At 42.4% G+C, this 17,834-nt stretch overlaps 1 protein-coding gene across 3 annotated transcripts in view; it reads left to right on the forward strand.

The window, feature by feature from the left end:
- Nucleotides 1-17,834, forward strand: part of ADIPOR2 (adiponectin receptor 2) — a 52,334-nt gene that overhangs the window by 28,003 nt on the left and 6,497 nt on the right. For all 3 annotated transcript variants that reach the window (XM_079715460.1, XM_079715461.1, XM_079715459.1), the window contains exons 3-6: nt 8,430-8,549; nt 12,181-12,352; nt 15,345-15,531; nt 15,702-15,889. In XM_079715460.1, the coding sequence (XP_079571586.1) occupies nt 8,430-8,549; nt 12,181-12,352; nt 15,345-15,531; nt 15,702-15,889 (667 nt within the window). The remainder of the gene's footprint in view (nt 1-8,429; nt 8,550-12,180; nt 12,353-15,344; nt 15,532-15,701; nt 15,890-17,834) is intronic.

The following is a 17,834-nucleotide window of genomic DNA, read 5'->3' on the forward strand; positions in this document are numbered from 1 at the left end:
TTACTATTTCCTTGATCTTTATCTTCTAATTGTGGATGGTGTTATGATTGTAGATCTCTGTGGCACTTTGTCTACTGACTTCAACTAGTATTTAAATATATAATTTATGTCTTGCTACTCCGCTAAATGCACCCTAAGTTTCAGCTGAACTGAACTAGTCTCGTCTCTTCACAATGGTACTTCTGCTTTTCCCTCTTGACAGTTCTTTTATTTCGTCTTTCCAAAATTCTACTCCTCATGCAGCCTTTCCCGAGCTCCACGCTCCCTGTCTTTAAACTGGCTGTACCTTATTTCTTAGTCATTTATGTAGCTAATTCAGCCCCTTATTAGATTGTCTGCCCATGGAAGACAGAGCCTATATTTTACTCATCTTTTAAAAAATCCTCTTAATAAATATTTATTAAACTGAATTACTCTGTTGAACTGAGTTGGGCTAAAGCAGATAAACGCCCAATAGACTGATGAATTATTTTCATATTAGACTGATGTTTAAGGACTTTCATCTTTATCACTCTGGTTCTCTCTTGCCAAAGGTAAAATACACTCCAGAGAATTAACATTAGGTTGCAGTTTGTATGGATCATCAGAGTTGGATATTGTTGTATTTTGAGATATAACCCACTTTAACTCTTCTCACAGATGGACTTCACTGAAGATAGCAGGAGGAAAAGATTTGAAAGTGTCTTTGTACTCACTTCAGAGCATTGACCTCTCTTTAAGTTTAAATATAGTGATTTATTCGTAGAAAGCCTTAGAGAATTAAGGCTTATGCCTTTATTTTAGGCAGCTTTGGTTTTAATTGTTTATCATTTACAGTGTCCTGTTTCTCTTCAAAATTTGTTTTGATAACAGTTAGAGATACGACAACAGGAGCAGAACAGAGCAAATGTTTAACCCTTGTATGTGATCATCTTAGTATAGATGCAGTTTAGTATTGAAACAGATCTTTGGGTGCTGTGGTTTAGTGGCTACTAGAAGGGAAATTAAAAGTAATTTCCTCTCATGACAAGGTAGTTCTTTAGAGTTAACATTGGAAGACAGAGATTTTTATATATATAGTGCTCAGCACAGACTTTCCAAACCTTCATTATGTGGCAGAGCTATAAACTTGCCCGTGTGCCCCGGAGAAAACATTTTTGTCCTGTGTTCTAGCCACTGCTCGACTCTGCCACTTAATTCCTGCATGCTACCCTCTGTTTAACCAGGGGAACTGTATTGACCACCACCACTCTGTAGAGCCCTAATTAGCAACTCCACAGTGCTTGAACACAACAAATAACTCTTTATGGTCTAGTGTTTTAGACATTTGTGTTTTGAAGACATGTTGGTGAGTATTCTGTTATAGGAGGGTGGGAAGTGGGGATACTGTTTGGTAGATCAGCAGACTTATTAATACTTTGCTCTTCTGAAGGAAATGTGCTTTTATAAAAATTCAGAAATCTTGCTGACATGTTGGGATGGGTGGAAGTATTTATCTTTACTGGGGTGTGTATTTGACCACTGACCACATTCTGCTTCATAACACATACATTGGACCATGGGAGGTGGAAATATTACCGTTGGTGGTATTTATTAATAAAAAACTGATCCCCCCCCAAAAAAAACCTAGATGAAGCTACATATCTTAGTGGTGTAATGTACAGTGAAATTCTTGCCTTACATATAGGATCGCATTCTTTGAATTGAGGTTAGCTTTTTAGAAGCACCATTTTGGATAGAAGGACAGTTGTAAAAGATGAGAAGAGAAATGCATACAGGCAGCCCTAATGCTTTGCAAGTTTCCAGCATGCATGAGTTTCGGCTACCATGCGTTCATTAAATAATATCAGTCCCTCCACAGTATGGTTCAAATTTTAGTTACTGTGGTATATTTACTGTGAGTAATTCTTAAAGTACCTACTCTCTGCTGTCTCTCCAGTCCACAGATGATGGTGCAAATAGTAGATGTCCATTGTATTGATGACTTCTTTGAAAGTCTGTCAGTGACTGGTCAGTCTACATCTGTTACTCACTTAATCCATGAGACAGCAAAGTGTGTTGCTTCCCAGTGATAAACCCATGTGACCCTTTATAAAAATGGATAATCAAAAGAGAGAATAGGCTGACAAAGATAAAAGTGAAGCAAAGAAATGAAAGTGATAATGGCGAACGTGAAAATCAAGTCAAACATAAATAGGAGTTAGAGAAGCAATAGCTGACTGTGGGAATGTTGGCACTACCTGCCGCCACTTAAAGAGATTCTAGATCTGCAGCCAGAGGATCTTAGTGAGGGCAGGCTTGTTGCCATAAAGGAGTATCGTGTGACAGAGGCTGTGGATGGCCAGTGGCAGGCAGAAAGTTCAGATGAAAGGAATGCCTAAGGATGTTTCATGACTTTGAAAGTGCAAAGAATAAAACGTTGAAACCCTGATCCAAACTTAGAAAGTACGACAGTTTGCCAAGGCACAGAGAATATGCTCACTGTGTGTTGTAAGTTAAACAAGAAGGCACACACTGCTCACATCACTTTTGGTAACTTTTTTTAACCAATAAATACTTAATTCTCAGTGTTTCTGTTCTAAAACATAGCATGCTAAATAAATACTGGTTTTTACTAGTCTATTTCTTTGTACATGTAAAACTGACAGAGATTTTTAATGTTTTGACAGCATTTTGTTAAGGTCATGGAATAGTCCCCACTGGTCATTAAGATTGCCGTACGTGATTTTGGCTTGCACAGTTTTTACATCCTGAGCTACCACGCGGAACGAGGGCTGTCTGTGTGTGTCGTGGCCTTTCGGCCCAACGTCTGTTACCCACAGAAACAGGCCGTTTCATAACTAGAAAACTGTGTGAGGGGAATGAATAGAGCAGGAACTCTGTGGACCTGAGTTGAATTTCTGACTCCAGGTGTGTTACCTTGAACATATCATTTAACCTCAGGTTTCTCATCTCTAAAGTGGTAGCTGCTCAGTGAATACTTCTTGAGTTTTTTGCACGAATGCTTACCATTTAGCCCCAGCACTAGTAACCACTTATTAGTAAGTGGCTCACTTATTAGCATCTTTCACAGTGAAGGATCTGATAAGTTTTTTTTTTTCTGATGTGAACACAGTATTGAACTGTGACATACATAATTTGAGGTGTATAGACCCTCTCATTATTTCTTTAGATCAGAGTTTCTCACTCCCTGGTGACATTTTGCCATTGTAGGATGTTTAACAGTATCCTGGCCCCTACCTACTGGATGCCGGCAGCATTCCCACCACTTGGGACATGTAAAAGTGAATCCAGTTATTGCCAGATGTCCCCTGGGAGGGGGTGGGGGTAAAATTCCCCCTAGCTGAGATCAAACTGCTTTAGACTTGTAAAGTATTTTCTTAATTTATTTCTCTCCTTTCCTGTTTCCCTTCTTCAACCGTACCTTCTCTCTGTTGCCAAAGTGATAGTTTCCAAGTGCAAGTCTAGTGCTCAGCTTGCTCTACTCATATCCATTAAGTGCTCAGCCTTGCCTGCAGGATAAAGCCTGAAGCCCAGTAGCATCAGAAGCTTTTAAGGAGCTGCTTCCTACCTAACTCCACCTCCATTCCTCCCCCTCCTTTTTTTTTTTTTAAGCATTTTATTGAGGGATGATTTACACAGACATTGTATTATGGGGTAATTTAAACACAGTAAAATGTGTTTAAAATGCCCAAATCTTAGATATATAGCACAGTGACACTACATATGTGTGACGACCACGCAGATCAAGATTCAGATTATTTCCGTCATTCAGAAACTTCCCTTTATGCCCTTCCAGCCAGTAACCCCTCCCTCACCCCCATTCCCAGTGGTCACTATTATTGTGACTCCTACCATAGTAGATTTGTTTTGCTTGTTGCTGACCTTGATACAAATGGAATCATGTGATACACACTGTCTTAATAATGGCTTCTTTCACTTGGCATGTTTCTGCTACTCACCCATATTGTTTTGTGTCATTTCTTTATTACGGAAGAGTATTCTGTTATATAAATATCACACTTGTTTATCCAGTTTCTTACTGTTAGACAATTGGGTTATTTCTGTTTTTTCACTATTATGAATAAAGCTACATTGTGCGTCTTTACCTTCTTTAAAAATTTTTTATTGTGGCAAAATTTATAATGTAAAATTTGCCATTCTAACCCCTTTAAAGTATACAGTTCAGTGACACTGATTGTATTCACAGTGTTGTGCAACCACTACTGTTACTTCCAGAGTTTTTCATCACCCCAGAAAGGCTTACGGAGTAACCTTCATTCCCTCCTCCCCCAGCCCAGTGTTCGGGAACCTCTAGTTTACTTTCCGTCTCTGTGAATTTGGTTATTCTAGGTATTTCATGTAAGTGGAATTGTTGTGTGGGGTGCATTTCACGGAGCATGATGTTCTCAAAGTTTATCCCTGTGGTGGCCTGCGCCAGAACTTCATTCCTTTTTTTTTTTTTTAACTTTTTATTTTATGTTGGAGTATCGTTGATTAACAATGTGTTAGTTTCAGGTGTACAACGAAATGATTCAATTATACATATACATGTATCTGTTCTTTTTCAAACTCTTTTCCCAGTTAGGTTGTTACAGAATATTGAGCACAGTTCCCTGTGCTATGCAGTAGGTCCCTGTTGGTTATCTATTTTAAATATAGCCGTGTGTACATGTCAATCCCAAACTCCCTAACTGCCCCCCCCACACTGTAACCATAAGTTTGTTCTCTAAGTCTGTGAGTCTGTTTCTGTAAATAAGTTCATTTGTATCATTTTTTTTTAGATTCTGCATGTGAGCATACGATATTTCTCTTTGTCTGACTTATTTCACTCAGTGTGACAATCTCTAGGTCCATCCATGTTGCTGCAGATGGCATTATTTCATTCTTTTTAATGGCTGAGTAGTATTCCATTGTATTCATGCACCACATCTTCTGTATCCACTCTTCATTCCTTTTCATGGCTGACTTGTATTCTGTTGTTAGCCAGGCTGGGTCTCTTCCCTCATCCACAGGCATTTGGATTGTTTCCTTACTCACCTCCTTTGGCCTCACATCACATTGACTTTGTTGCCACAGCTGTGCTAAACTCTGTACTCTCTGTATGGAGCTTTTTCTTCCCTCTGTGTTTTTGGATTCGGGCTGTTACCTTTCCCTGTCATGTCTGACTGGTGAACTCTTAAGCATTTTCCAGGGCTTGCTTCCGATGTTACCTTTCTGGAAAACTTTCTAGCAGTGCCAGAGTTAACTTTTCTCTTTTCTGTTTGCATCAGACCTTGTCCATACTATAGACTAGCTCATTGCTATGGGTTTTTTGTTTGTTTGTTTGTTTGTTTTACTTACATGGGTGCCTTCCCCACTAGGCTGTGGCACCTACTTCAGTGTTCTCAGTACGTAGCCCATCATCATGAGAAAGACCATCACTTACTTACTGCCCAAGTCCTAGGCCCTGGGATAGTTTCTTTTATTCATTATCTTTGTTCCTTAAACAGATGTGCAGTGTAGTGCAGTGTTGTTAAAATCATTTTGCAGATGAGGAAACTGATGCTTATTGAGATTGTATATAATTTTGTCAAAGATTACACAATTAGGGCTTCCCTGGTGGCGCAGTGGTTGAGAGTCCGCCTGCCGATGCAGGGGACACGGGTTCGTGCCCCGATCCCGGAAGATCCCACATGCCGCGGAGCGGCTGGGCCCGCGAGCCATGGCCGCGGAGCCTGTGTGTGTCCGGAGCCTGTGCTCCGCAACGGGAGAGGCCACAGCAGTGAGAGGCCCACGTACAGAAAAAAAAAAAAAAAAAAAAAAAAAAAAGATTACACAATTAATCATTAGTCAAGGTTTATCTGGCTTCAGAGTCACTTTTATCCATTGGCAAGCCAACTTTTCCTAAAACCAGTTTAAGTGAATAAACAGTTTTTTCCTCTGTTTGGTGTTCAACAGAGACCATACATCTTGCATTCTCAGTGTTTTCTGTTTTCTTGTAATAAACATGTGTTAAGCACTGCTGAGAAGCAAAGCTGTCCTCCCCCATAGCAGGGCCGTTGTTCTCCTCCCTCCCTGTGATGGGGAGTTGACGCCTTCATCTCTCTTCCCTGTAGACAGGGACAGTGGTGGGTGCCCACCCAGAGAGGCGCCCTCTCCTCATTTTCCTTACCTCAGGCTGTAGTAAAGGTTACCTATGTGAAGTGTCTTTGCTTCTGCCAGTGAGGCTGCCTTGCCTTTCCCTATCAGTGGTCCTCCGTGAATCCAAGTGCACTTGATCCCATTGGTATCTCAGACTGTCTGCAACTTAGTCAGGTTTTACTTTTGATAGTACAGGAAACATTTAACTGTGTTCTATGTGCGTATTTTTAGTTTTATTGGAAACTGCTGGCATGATTTATTTGTCTGAGAATCAAGATTGAATTCATGTTTCTGTTTCTCTTTGTGAAGAATGAACTACATGTTAAACATGCATAAATATTGGACCTATTTTATGTTTTATTAAATTTACATTTTATACTTAAAAAAATCAGTCCGCTAATCATTTCAAGCTGTTGTCTATTTTCAGTTTTCATATAATTGATGATTTAATGGAATTTTATCACTTTTATTTTGTTCAATAAGGCACAATCCTTAAATCTTTTAAAGCATTAATTAATCTAGCAACTTTGTAAGTATATAAAATATTGGCACAGAGCTGTTCTGGGAGCAATGGAAGAAGACAAACATACACTTAAAATCTAGTTTAGGAAGCGTTACAGTGAAAAAGTAACATTCTATCAAATATGAAATAAAACAGTGTAAGTCAGTGAACAAGAGCTGTACATTAGTTGTCAAATGAGCAGTGTGGACTTGAAGTGCTGAAGAAATTCAGAAGAGGAGGCATGTTATGGGTTAGGTGGAGCCTGCATTTTCTGGTGAAAATGGCTTCTTGTTTGCAGGGAGTGAAACACATTGAAATGTTACAATGGTTTGTAGCCCTCCAGACGGCTGTGTTATTGAAATTTCACAGGATTGGGGGAGGCAATCTAAAAAATGTTCCTAGGAAGGTAGAGAGGGTTGTGGAGGGGTGTGGGAGGGAAACATGGAACCTTCTTGAAGGAAAGGTAGAGAAACACTGTGCGAGAGTAGTCAAGAGGTTTAAACAGGAATGTGCTGGTGATGGGCTGACTGGAGGGGCTGGAAGGTGAGTTTAGGTAAGTGGAGAAGGGGAGGGTGTTTTATTGGTGAGAAGAGTAGAGAAGTGGATTCAAGATAGTTTTCTTGGAGAACATAATTTTTAGAAACTTGAGATTGGGTGCATAGCACGTCTCACATGCTGCTTGATAGCCTCTAGTTATCTTGAAAAGCGAAGAAAGTAAAATCTGAGGATTTCTTTTGAAACATGTTCAAATTCAAGTTTTGTGGTAGATGACCTCCGTGTGCTCAGCCTCCCCGGTTAGTTTTCTGATCGCAGGGAGAAGAGGGTCAGTTCACTCCCTCATGCAGTTACGGGGGCAGTGCTGTTCACCTGGCAGACACTTAGCTTAGGAAGTAATTTCCTGTGCTGTCATTATTCACTGAGTGACAGAACCACCAGATTTTAGAGGATGGAGAAGACTGGAGAGATTTAAACTTCTCCTTTGAAATGGAAATGAGAAAATTGAGGCTCATAAAGGTTGAGAGACCTGTCTAGAAAACCGTCGACGTTAGCGGTTAAACCAGGCTTACTCCTGGCATCTCCTGAGTTCTAGTCCATTGCCCTTCTTACAACTTCATTTTGTCTAAACCAGCAGGCACCTTGACCTGGAGACTGCAGGTTGTCACGTCTTCCTGCATTTCCCCAGACACTGTGATGATTTCTTCACCTGTGTGGAAGGATGATGGGTTTCGTGTTTTTTACTTTTCCACTTTGTTAGTTTTAACCTTGCGCCACTTACTTAACCTCTTTGCCTCATGTTCTTTATATGTTTTGATAAGAATGCTATTCTAGTAAGGTGGTTGTCAGGATTCAGTTAGATGGCTTTTTCTTTGTGCTTGGTGTATTTTAAGAATTTAGTAAGTGTAGTTTTTTTCCTCCTTTCTTTTCCCCTAGAGCACTTACCACATTGTATTTATTTTACATGTGCCAGGTGGGATTCTTGGAGATTTCCCCTCAATAATCTCTCAACTTTATATGTGTAATAGTATTATGTGGTCTATGGGTATAATTCTTAAAATAAACAACAGAGCATTCAAGGCTACACCTTGCATAGGAATGCTGCTGCCATAGTTCAGTTGTCTGTCAGAGAAGAATCAGGCACCTCTTGTTCATTTTCAGTACTCATAACAATTCTGTAATAAACAGACCTTACTTCCTATATTGTTACTTGTCTGAGCCTTGTTTTGACCTTAAGAGAATTTCATTGTAATTCTTCAAGGAAAAGGTATTGTTTGGTTCCTTTGGCTCCTGGTCTCTGTCCCTGACTGTTTCTGTGATTGCCTTGCAGAGCTTGGAGGAACATCGGTGCGATGATGGAGCGTCTCAGGAGGACGAGGGGTTTATGGGCATGTCCCCCCTCTTACAAGCCCACCACGCCATGGAGAGAATGGAAGAGTTTGTGTGCAAGGTAAGGTGGCCCTTTCTTGTCATTTCTGTGCTGTATGTTTAGTCCTTCCCAAACAGGAAACTTTAAGGAGAGAGGCGTGTGGTGGTGTGGGGGGCAGGAGCAGTGTCCAGACTTTAACCCTGTTCAAGGCACAAGTTCTTTGTTTGCCTGCACAGCTGTGATAAAGGTTTATCCAGCTGGGAAACAAGGCTTTCCTGAAAATAGGTTCACAGAATAGATGTCCTGTTGACCGTTTAGACAAGACAGAATGAAAAAATTGGGGGTGTTCGATGCCTGGAGATGCTGAAGTGCCATCTCCAAGTCCCTTGAATCTGTCCTACTGTGATAGCAAATGTGCTGCTCTTCTTAGGGATTGTGTGGCTAATCAGACTCCTCTTCAGATAGGAATTGCCCAGTTTTCACACACATCTAGTATCTTCAGTGTAGCTGGTATGTTTTCTGATTCATTAGGATCCATGTGGGGATTTTTTCCCACCTAAAATGGTAACTGGAATTGGGGTTGCTTGTTTAGAGAAAATGGTCAGGGACCCTGGTATGGGTATAGCCGCTCGGTCCATCGGATCCATAGGAGCCCTGGCAGGTATGACCTCAGGTCAACACAATTCAGTGTGTGTGTGTGTGTGTGTGTGTGTGTGTGTGTGTAAATTCATTTATTAAACATTTTTCAAGGACTCTTGATCATTTAGAGAAAAATTTTTCTGACACTTAGCTTTTTCATGAGTTTTATGAAACCAAGACTTTTTATGCATGTAGTCGTAGATCCTGAGAACTAAATTTAGGTTTTCCTACATTCACAATGATTCTAGAAATAATTGGGGCCAGTTGACTTAGAGTCCTATACTTTGGACCAGAGCTGAGAAGAGAATGTTATAATCTGGATATAGACATCTCTTCCAAGACAGAGGGATTGGGGGGTGGGGGGACGAGGTGGGGGAGGAGTGGGGGAGGTCTAAACATTTATGGATCTACTTTTAGAGCCTAGGAAGTTTGAATCAGTGTTTGAAAACTGGTGGAGAAAAAGCCAAGCAAAACAATAGACCCATTCTAGTAATCAGTGTCTCTGGAGAATTGGCACAAAGGGATACAAAAGATATATTTTGTTTTTCAAAAAGCAAGTTTGGTGTTAAATCTCAAAGTTCAATATTCAGTGTCCGGCCATTAGGGATGTTTATATTAATGGATCCGTGGGGTCCTGTAGCTGACTTGACTGTCTTTTTGTTCTCCCTTCTGAACCAAGAGTAGAGAATAAAGCAGATAAAACTTTCCAGTTTAAGAGCTAATGGGTGAATAAATGGGCACTTTTTTGCTACAGACTATAATTTACTGAAGGAAAAGTAGTGATTATTACCAGTCCCTTATCATCCGCTAGCAGTGTGTCTGTGATCAGAGGGAGAGGCTTCCTGGGTCGCCCCACACATTATGGCCCAGCACCTGACCGTCCTTGATAAACCTAGTGACACAGGGTTCTTTCTTGGATTGGAAGCAAGTAGACAGACAGTTTAAAATGAAGTGTCCTGTCACCTTCCTGGTCCAGGTACTTTCCTTTTTGGAAAAGCTTTTCTTATAGGGATAGGGAACAAAACCAGTTAGGCTTACAGAGTATCCAAGTTTGATCTTGGTATCTCTTTCCCAGCCTTCAGTAGTTGCTGTTTACGAGCATCGTCAGGCCCATGTGGGATAGGAGGTGTTCTGTGGGTCACTTTTGTAAATTAAGTTTTGTGCATTATATGGTCTAATACAAACCTAGTGGACCATTGCTGAGATGTTTGATTTAGGCATTGTCCTTGTCAAGCTTATAAATAAATGCGTCTTTGACTAAGCTGTGACCTTATTCTTCCCTAGGAGGGGAAAGAGAATACCTGTTTGGGTTGGCATTTGGCTACACTGCAAGTTGAGCCACGTGGGTTCAGTGTCTGAAAATGACACTATTACAGTATAATTATGAAAGCACAGCTCCTTGGCCCAGTCTTTAGACACCAGAATGTTTGTTTAGAAACAATGGAGAAAGTCACTCTGACAATGTAAGCATGTAAGAAACTTGGCATTCTTTTTGACTATTTTGGCTGTATGGTGGAAGACACAGTAGCACTTTTCATATGATCACAGCAGAGCTGTTTCCGTGTTGTGAACTGCCTTGAGGGAGGTGAGGATTGATTTCTATCTTAGAAAATAAAATTCTCCCAAAATAAAACAGAGTAGCAGCATCTTGTAACAAATTATTTTATTTTGTTGTATGTTAGGAACAAGCAGGGAATGGCCAGATTATCCCAGGCCCCAGGCTTTGAGTTGGAAGGTGAAAGGGCCAGCGGGGAGGGTAGGGAGAGAAGGGAGAGGAAGTCTGAGTGTGAAGCGTGTCACTGCTGTGCTTCAGCTGTTTGTGTCCACTCCCTTTGGAGTTGCCCAGAGGATCCGTTCTCTGCAAACGCCCCTCAGGAAGGATCGGGGGGAGCAGAGGACAGCAGGCTCCAGTGGGGGGACAGGGTGGGCGTGGTGGCTGGCAGGCGGGGGGGGTTCAGCCGTGCTGCTGGCCACAGGGGCGTCGCTGTCAGAGTGGGAGCCACAGGTAGGCGCGTTCCTGCATCCTTCCTTGCATCTTTTTGGCTCAGCAGAAGCAGGTTAGTTTTTAGGCTTAAGTGATTTTGTGGTGTGAGCTCACTGGGCTGAGAGACATGATGAGGAGCACAGTGAAGACACACCCTTTTGAGGAGGGGCTTCCCCACTCCTGATCCCTTTCCTTTAGAGTCTGACGGGGGCCTGACAGCGAGGAAAGAGGGGACCCGGGGGGCAGGAGGGCCGAGCCCCTTTGCCGGCTCCGCAGCATTGGTCATGAGCTCTCAGGTGGCAGCCTGCGGGGACAGGCAGGACTGCGCATCACCTTTGGGGTGGATGCTGGGGTTTGCCGCCTCATTTATGAAGTGCTTTGGGTCGTTTCCTGTGATCCTTACAACTTCCTCGCCAAGCGATCGAAGCCCTCGTGTCCTCGTTTTATAAATGCGGACACTGAGGCTTGAGGATTTCGTAATTAATTAAAGCTCATTCAGCTAGTTAATGGCAGAGATCCAAGATTCTCTGACTCCTGTGCTCTTCTGCACTTGCCGTGTTTGCTGTGATGGGAAGAGGAAGAGTAAGGGAGAGGGAGAGACTGTAGCAGAAGGTACAGAAGTGTGAGTCTATGTTCTGTTTTCACCAACAGGGATAGTAAGTATACAAATGGTCTTCTTTAACCCGACAGGGAGTTTTCAGAGGTGAAGTCTGTGGTGGAGGATGAAGGAGGGGCGGGGTGTCCGTATGGGTGGGACTTCAGCCCCCGCACTCTGCCTTTAGCCAGATTGAAACAGAGCTTGAAAGCACTCTTTTTGAGTATTTTCTATGACTTCATTTCATTTGCTCTTCCCTTTTCCTAAGAAAAGTCCTGTCCCCGCCCCGCCCCCCGTCCCCTGCCTTTAAAAAAATGTTTTTCCTCAATCAAGTTTTTAAAACCTCAGAATACAGGACATTATGCCTTTGAGTGTTACTTGTCTTTCTAAAGATAAGGTATTTTTTTCTCATTATAAGCCAGTGTGGTAAGAGAGAGCTGTCAGTATTGCTCAGTTGACATTAAACTTAGCCGTATTTGCTGATATGCTTCCAGGTCTGGGAAGGTCGGTGGCGAGTAATCCCTCATGACGTGCTACCCGACTGGCTCAAGGATAATGACTTCCTCTTGCATGGACACCGGCCCCCTATGCCTTCTTTCCGGGCCTGTTTTAAGAGCATTTTCAGAATACACACTGAGACAGGCAACATCTGGACACATCTCTTAGGTATGTAACAGCAGTGATACAGTATGATCATTCTGTTTCTCCCCCCGCCAGTGTAATCGAGGGTAAGGACGGAACTTAAAAAATGTATTTTGGATCTGCCGTTTTTGTTTTCTGGATTTGTATGATGAAGTTTCTCAGTGGTTGTCTCTGTGGCAGTCCTCGTTGACACGATAATTTTATTATAGCTAGGCTGTATTTCTCTCTACTAGATTTTCAGACATGTCCTTAAACCAGGCAAAGGAAAGGGCACTGTACAGAATGGGTTATAATATTTTAATGAGCATGGAGAGGAAGGTAGTTATTTAATAGAAGTAAGCTGATTTTTGAAAGTCATTACTTAGAATATTCACAATTCAATTTCAGTTTGTCTTGAAGCAGAATGTGATCTGTGATATTTCTTTCCATCATGATTGCACATTAAAGAAAGAATGCAGTGGGGGAGAGAACAGTCTTTTCAACAAATGGTGTTGGGGAAAACTGAGTAACTAGTATGCAAAAGAATGCATTTGGACTCCTAACTCACACCATATAGAAAAATTAAGATGGATCAAAGACCTAAACATAAGAGATGAAACTATGAACCCATTAGGAGAGAACATAGATGTAAATCTTTATGACCTTGGATTAAGTGACAGTTTCTTAGAATTGACACCTAAAGCATAAGCAACCAAAGAAAAAATAAATCGGACTTGATCAAAATTAAAAACTTGGGACTTCCCTGGTGGTCCAGTGGTTAAGAATCCGCCTTCCAATGCAGGGGACACAGGGAACTAAAATCCCACATGCCGTGGGGCAACTAAGCCGGCATACCGCAACTACTGAGCCCACACGCCACAACTAGAGGGAAGCCCGCATGCTGTAACTAAGACCTGACGCAGCCAAATAAATAAATAAAATGTTAAAAAAAAAATTAAAAACTTTTGGGACCTCCCTGGCAGTACAGTGGTTAAGACTCCACAGTTCCAATGCAAGGGGCATGGGTTCGATCCCTGGCCGGGGAACTAAGATCCCACATGCTGTGCAGCATGACCAAAAAATTAAAAAAATAAAAAATAAAAACTTTTGTATGTCAAAGGACATTATCAAGAAAGTAAAAAGGTAACCCACAGAATGGGAGAGAATATTTGCAAATCATATATCTGGTAAGGGTCTAGTGAAGAATTCTTACAACTAAACAATAAAAAGACAACTCAGTTTTAAAAATGGGGAAAGCATCGGAATAGACATACAAGTGGCCAGTGAACACACAAAAAGATGCTCAACATCCTGAGTCATTTGAGGAGGTGCAGTGAGCTACCACTTCACAATCACTAGAATGGCTGTTATCAAGAAAATGGAAAATAACAAGTCTTTGCCAGGATGTGGAAAGGTTAGAACTCACGTGCATTGCTGGTGGAAGGTAAAATGGTGCAGCCCACAGAAAATAGTTTGGCAGTTCCTCAGAAAGTTAAACAGAGTTACCGGCAGTTTTAATTCTAGGTATATATCCAAGAGAATTGAAAACATGTTCACACAAAAATGTGTACATGAATTTCTTAGCATTATTCATAATAATGCTGAAAGTGGAAACAACCCATGTATCAGCTGACGGGTGAATAAAATGTGTATATCCATATAATGGCCATAGAAGGGGTGAACTGCTGATAATGTGCTACAACATGGGTGGGCCTTGAAAACATGCGAAGTGGAAGGAGCCGGACGCAAAGGCCAAGTATGGTATGATCCATATACGTGAAATACCCAGAATGGGGAAATCCATAGAGACAGAAAGTAAATTAGCGGTTGCCTAGGGTTGTCTAGTGGGGAATGGGAGATGGCTGAACAGGTATAGGACTTCTTTTTGGGGTAATGAAAATGTTCTAGAATTAAATAGTGGTGATGATTGCATAACCTTGTGAATATACTGAATAGTCTGGCCTTACCCAATTTGATGTACATTTCTTATCCTGCATTTGATTTCCACTGTGACTGCAAGTTCCAGACTGCTAGTGCAGTGAGAGTAGAATAGACAATCAAGTTTGTTGCTGACTTCTGCTCAAGGGTAAATGCTTTATTAAATGGATCAAACAGAATCACTTAGTAAATGTTTAACTTCTTAATTTCTGTGCCTGTCCTGTGTTAAGTGACCTTTCCCTAGGCAATAAGAACATGGTATCTCACTGTGAAGAACAGTTTAAAAACTGGTTATGAAATGGCCCAAATGGGCATTTCACTGTCCTTAACCTCGCCAGTCTGTTGGGCCAACGGGTGAGGACCAGAGAAGCATAAGGTTCCTTGACAGCTATTGGTGGAGAAAAGCTGTATTTCCTAGCAGAGTTTGGAGGTATCAGCATTCACTGCAAAGGAAAATGCAGAATGGGTCTTTGAAACCTGGGCTACAACATATATGCCAAAAACTTTATAAATGAAATTTCACATGGGATCTAGAGGTAGAAGTGGGTTTTTCTACTTTTTTAATCTTTTTTTTAACATCTTTATTGGTGTATAATTGCTTTACAATGGTGTGTTAGTTTCTGCTTTATAACACAGTGAATCAGCTGTATGTATACATATATCCCCATAACTCTTCCCTCTTGCGTCTCCCTCCCACCCTCCCTATCCCGCCCCTCTAGGTGGTCACAGAGCACCGAGCTGATTTCCCTGTGCTATGCGGCTGCTTCCCACTAGCTATCTATTTTACATTTGGTAGTGTATATAAGTCCATGCCACTCTCTTCTAGTTTCTTAAGAAGTAGCAGGCATTGCCTATTTTCTTTTTTGGATTAGTAGTAAGTTATTCTGTATACTGAGTTTGTGAAACTGAGGAGCATTTGATACCAACAGTATTTGGAGTAGACCAACATTTTGGATAAGGTTTAGTTATTTGGAAAAATTTGGAAAGTTCTCATGGAACTTTCGATTTGGATGTCAGGACTGAAAACATAATCAGTATATAACACTTGAGTATATCTTCAAAAGGCTAATCCTTTCTCTCTTCCCGTGCTCTTTCCTAGGTTGTGTGTTCTTCCTGTGCCTGGGGATCTTTTATATGTTTCGTCCAAACATCTCCTTTGTGGCCCCCCTGCAAGAGAAGGTGGTCTTTGGATTATTCTTCTTGGGGGCCATTCTCTGCCTTTCTTTTTCGTGGCTGTTCCACACAGTCTACTGCCACTCAGAAGGGGTCTCCCGTGTCTTCTCTAAGTAAGTATCTGCAAAGTCCGTATTTGATCAGTGATGTAGAGTTCATGGGCTAGGGGAGAGCTTCCAGCGGAGGTGGCAGAACCCTTGATACCATCCGCTGGGAACTTTGATCGGAACCTGTAGCAGGCAGTAATTTTTAACATTAAATGGATTTTTTTTTTCTGTCCTAGACTGGATTACTCTGGTATTGCTCTTCTGATTATGGGAAGCTTTGTCCCTTGGCTTTATTATTCTTTCTACTGTAACCCACAACCGTGCTTCATCTACTTGATTGTCATCTGTGGGCTGGGCATCGCAGCCATTGTCGTCTCCCAGTGGGACATGTTCGCTACTCCGCAGTACCGGGGGGTGAGAGCAGGTAAGAGCTCGCAGAGGGCCCACACTGGACCCGCGTCTATTTGCCAGGCTTCGTTAAAGGGTCACCGTTGCCCAAGCATTACGTGAGGTACTTGTGATGCAGAGATGGAGAAATCACAGTTCCTGTTCTCGAGGGCCTCGTAATGTAGTAGGGGTGTCAGAGTGGAGGGGGTGCTGAGCTATTGCAGTTGACGTATTTGGAGCAATACAGTGTACATGAGTTTAGGCCCGTACACTGTCCTTATGGCTGTGGCTCCGTAACCTTTGTAAAATAATGATTCCTCTTTCTCAGCTCAAGGGGTACTTTTTATAGTGATTAGTTCTTTTTGTTGTTGTCATTTTTTGTTTTGTTATATATTTTCATTTTATTAAAAAAATTTTTTTTCCTATGTATTTTCATTTTAAAATGTGTAAAAAAAAAAAAGTCTTCACTCCCAACTGATTGTGTTCTAAAGAGGCACCACACATCTTTTCTGATGTAGAGATAAAGAGGCTTTTTGTATTTAGGATAATGCCTGTTTAGTTGGAGATCAGTGGAAAGCCAAAAGCCCCTTCCTGTGTGAGTACTTCCTGTGTGAGGGCCTGGACTGGTGACTGACCCCTCGGAGCCAGGGCTGTGTCTTCAATTTTCTGCCCACCCAGTGTCAAACCCAGTACCTCCTGAGAATGAACAGGAAGTATTAGAAGGAATACTTTTCCTTTCAACCTTTTTGTTTTAAACCATTTTGTATCAAAGTCCAAGCCACCGTTTATCTGCAGTTACCTAGAAGGTTAGAAGTTAGAATTAACTTCATGTTAATGAGCACTGTTGTAACTCTGTCCTCTTCCCTTTTGAGGATTTCTTTGAGCACATGAGCAGTGGTCAGGGTTGGCTCCAGTGTTACTGAACCAGACCTGGGTCTGCTTGCCGTGCCAGTCTGCTGACACCAGCTTGTGGTGGAGGACAGTGCGGCATTTATATTGTAAGGCGCCAGACGAGGAGTCCGGGGCAACTAGTGCTCAGAAAACTTGAACTCCCTGATGGTTTTGGGGGAACAGTTTTTATAGGCAAAATTTGGGGGAGGTCTGCATGGTGTGTGACCTTCCTCTGATTGATTGATGGGGGGTTAACAGGGTGGTGTTCCAAAAACCTCAATCGTTGGCCTTCTGGTTCCAGCCAGTCTGGGGTCCCCGTGCTTGTGCTCAGCCTGAAGTCACCATCCTCCACCGGGTGGGCCCCAGTTCCTATAGAAGAGCTCTGAGACATGCATCAGGTTGGGTCCCTTGAGGAGGAACCGGCCGGTGCCCCTTTCCTGCACTGCTGTTCTTGACTGCTCCGCCTTTGCTCCTGCATTCCCTCACTCCTCTAATTAGTAACTGTTGGAATCTGCCCTTTGGAACTCAGGAAAGGTCTAGGAGGCTGAAACCTTTATCCTGCAAATAAGAAATGGGGGACACAGAAGGGCTTTTGTGCCTGGGAGGGCCCCACCAGGTCTTCCTGGGTTTCAGTCCCCCCCCTTTCCTGTGATATGCCTCAATCTTGGGAACAGGTATTGGACAAGAAAACAATGTTTTGAATAGAGAGGCTGATCATGAACTCGCAGAGAACTCGGTTTCCCCAGCGGTGCTCAGCTGTGGTATTCAGCCTGGAGCACGAGAGATGGGGACACTCTGGCTGAGTGGAGCTGCACGGCCTGCAGTCTGTGCACATCACAGGGACCACGTTCCTGAGCCTTTGTCTTTGGGCATGATGGGCACGACCACGGGCAGCCTCCGCTTAGCACATGGAGGAGAAGCGCAGTGAAGAGACAGGAGCACAGTGTTTTCGGGGAGTGGGGTGGGCTAGGAAACAGTGAGACAGCACTGCCCCTGCTCCGCCCTCGGGGATGCCTGTGTCATCTACAAGTGTGCACTTGGCATTGGTGCACAGGTGTTGGTGCCCATCGATGGGCGCTTGCTTGTAACAT

This window comes from Hyperoodon ampullatus (assembly GCF_949752795.1).
Source record: "Hyperoodon ampullatus genome assembly, chromosome: 11".
Lineage (NCBI taxonomy): Eukaryota > Metazoa > Chordata > Mammalia > Artiodactyla > Ziphiidae > Hyperoodon > Hyperoodon ampullatus.